Source organism: Sorghum bicolor, chromosome 3 (genome assembly GCF_000003195.3).
Source record: "Sorghum bicolor cultivar BTx623 chromosome 3, Sorghum_bicolor_NCBIv3, whole genome shotgun sequence".
NCBI lineage: Eukaryota > Viridiplantae > Streptophyta > Magnoliopsida > Poales > Poaceae > Sorghum > Sorghum bicolor.
In genome coordinates, this window is record NC_012872.2 from 5214732 (window position 1) to 5216318 (window position 1587).

The 1587-nt window shown below is 43.7% G+C and overlaps 1 protein-coding gene across 1 annotated transcript; it reads right to left on the reverse strand.

The window, feature by feature from the left end:
* Window positions 313-1587, reverse strand: LOC110433598. Its single transcript, XM_021456069.1, has 2 exons — window positions 711-1587; window positions 313-603 (listed from the first exon to the last, which is right to left on the reverse strand). Exons 1-2 carry the CDS (start codon window positions 1585-1587, stop codon window positions 557-559), a joined length of 924 nt encoding a protein of 307 aa, XP_021311744.1. The 3' UTR covers window positions 313-556.

Below are 1587 nucleotides of genomic sequence, written 5' to 3' on the forward strand. Positions count from 1 at the left end.
TGTCACTGGAAAAGGTCCACAGATGTCTGTGTGGATCAATTCTAGTACTCCCATGCTTCGCTTAGCGCCTTTCTTTATGTTCTTTACTAACTTGCCTTTAATGCAATCAACGCATTGCTCTAACTCTGAGAGTTCTAATGGTGGGAGGATTGATTCTTTGACTAAGCGTTCTATTCTCCCCCTCGAAATATGGCCTAAACGACAGTGCCATAATTTCGATGAGGAATCAATTCTCTTTCTTTTCTTGCTAGCATCTGCGGGTATTGCATTCTCAGCATTATTACATTCAGCATTCACATTCTCAGACAAAGATAATAAATAAAGTTTGTCTTGTCGGAAGGCAAGACCCACACATTTATTATTTAACTGTAGCTTACAATCATTCTTGCTGAAATGGCAATCAAAACCATAGTCTGACAAACATGAAACTGAAATTAAATTTCTAGCTAAAGAGGGAACATAAAGAACATCATGCAACTCAAGGGTGAAACCACTAGCTAAATCTAGAGATAAATTTCCTATAGCTTGAACTTCAGCTTCAACACCAGTGGCCACCTTAATCTGTCTTTCTCCTCTTTGAAGGGTTCTCCCTCCACTGAATCCCTGCAAAGAGTTTGCAACATGAACAGTTGCACCTGAGTCAATCCACCATGTGGATCTAGCATAACTTAGATATAAGGATTCATCAACAAAAGTTATAATGTCCTCACCTTTCACTAGGCAATGTTTCATGAACTTAGGGCAGTCATGCTTCCAATGCCCTGTCTCATTACACCATCTACAGCGATCCGGGTCCTCCTGCCTGTGCTGGTTGTCTTGCTTTGGCTGTGCTTTAGGCTGTGAAGAGCTTCCTCCCTTGTTCTGGGAGGTGGAGGCATCTGGAGCTTTCTTGTTGTAGAATGGCTTCTTGTTCTTTCCTTTCACAAAGTTCACAGAACCACCATTTGCATTCTTGAGCCTTTCTTCCTCTTGCACACACATAGCAATCACCTTCTCTAAATCCCACTCCTCTGGCTGTGTGTTGTAGTTAACAACAAATGTCTCATACTCTTTAGGAAGTGAGTTTAGAGCTAGGTGAATGAGGAAACCATCAGCGAGGGGCATCTTTAGCTTCTCTAACTTGGCTGCCATGGTGCTCATGCTCAGAATGTGCTCTCTCACACTCCCCCCTGTGAACCTCATGTTAGTGAGTTTCTGGATCAGGGTGGAAGCATGAGCTTTGGTGGAACCAGTGAACTGATTCTTCACTTTCTCAAGATATTCTTTTGCTGTGTCACATTCTGGGATTGCACCTCTTAGGCCCTCTGTGATGGTTTTCTTGATGACAATCTTGCACTTGCGGTTTGACTTTTCCCACTTGTACTTCTCAAGATCATACTTTGCTCTGATGGGAGCAAAGTCTCGCTTCCGATTAGCAAAAGCTTCATCGGTCTCATTCTGGGCCCTTTCGGGCTCCTCTGGCTCAGTGGGCTTTGGCTCCTGAAGAGCCAAATCTATCTCAGCAAGTGCTAGAGCAGCATCAAGTTCCTCGCGCCACAGAACATAGTTCTGTCCCGTCAGCTTTGGGATTGCACTGATGAAGTGCAT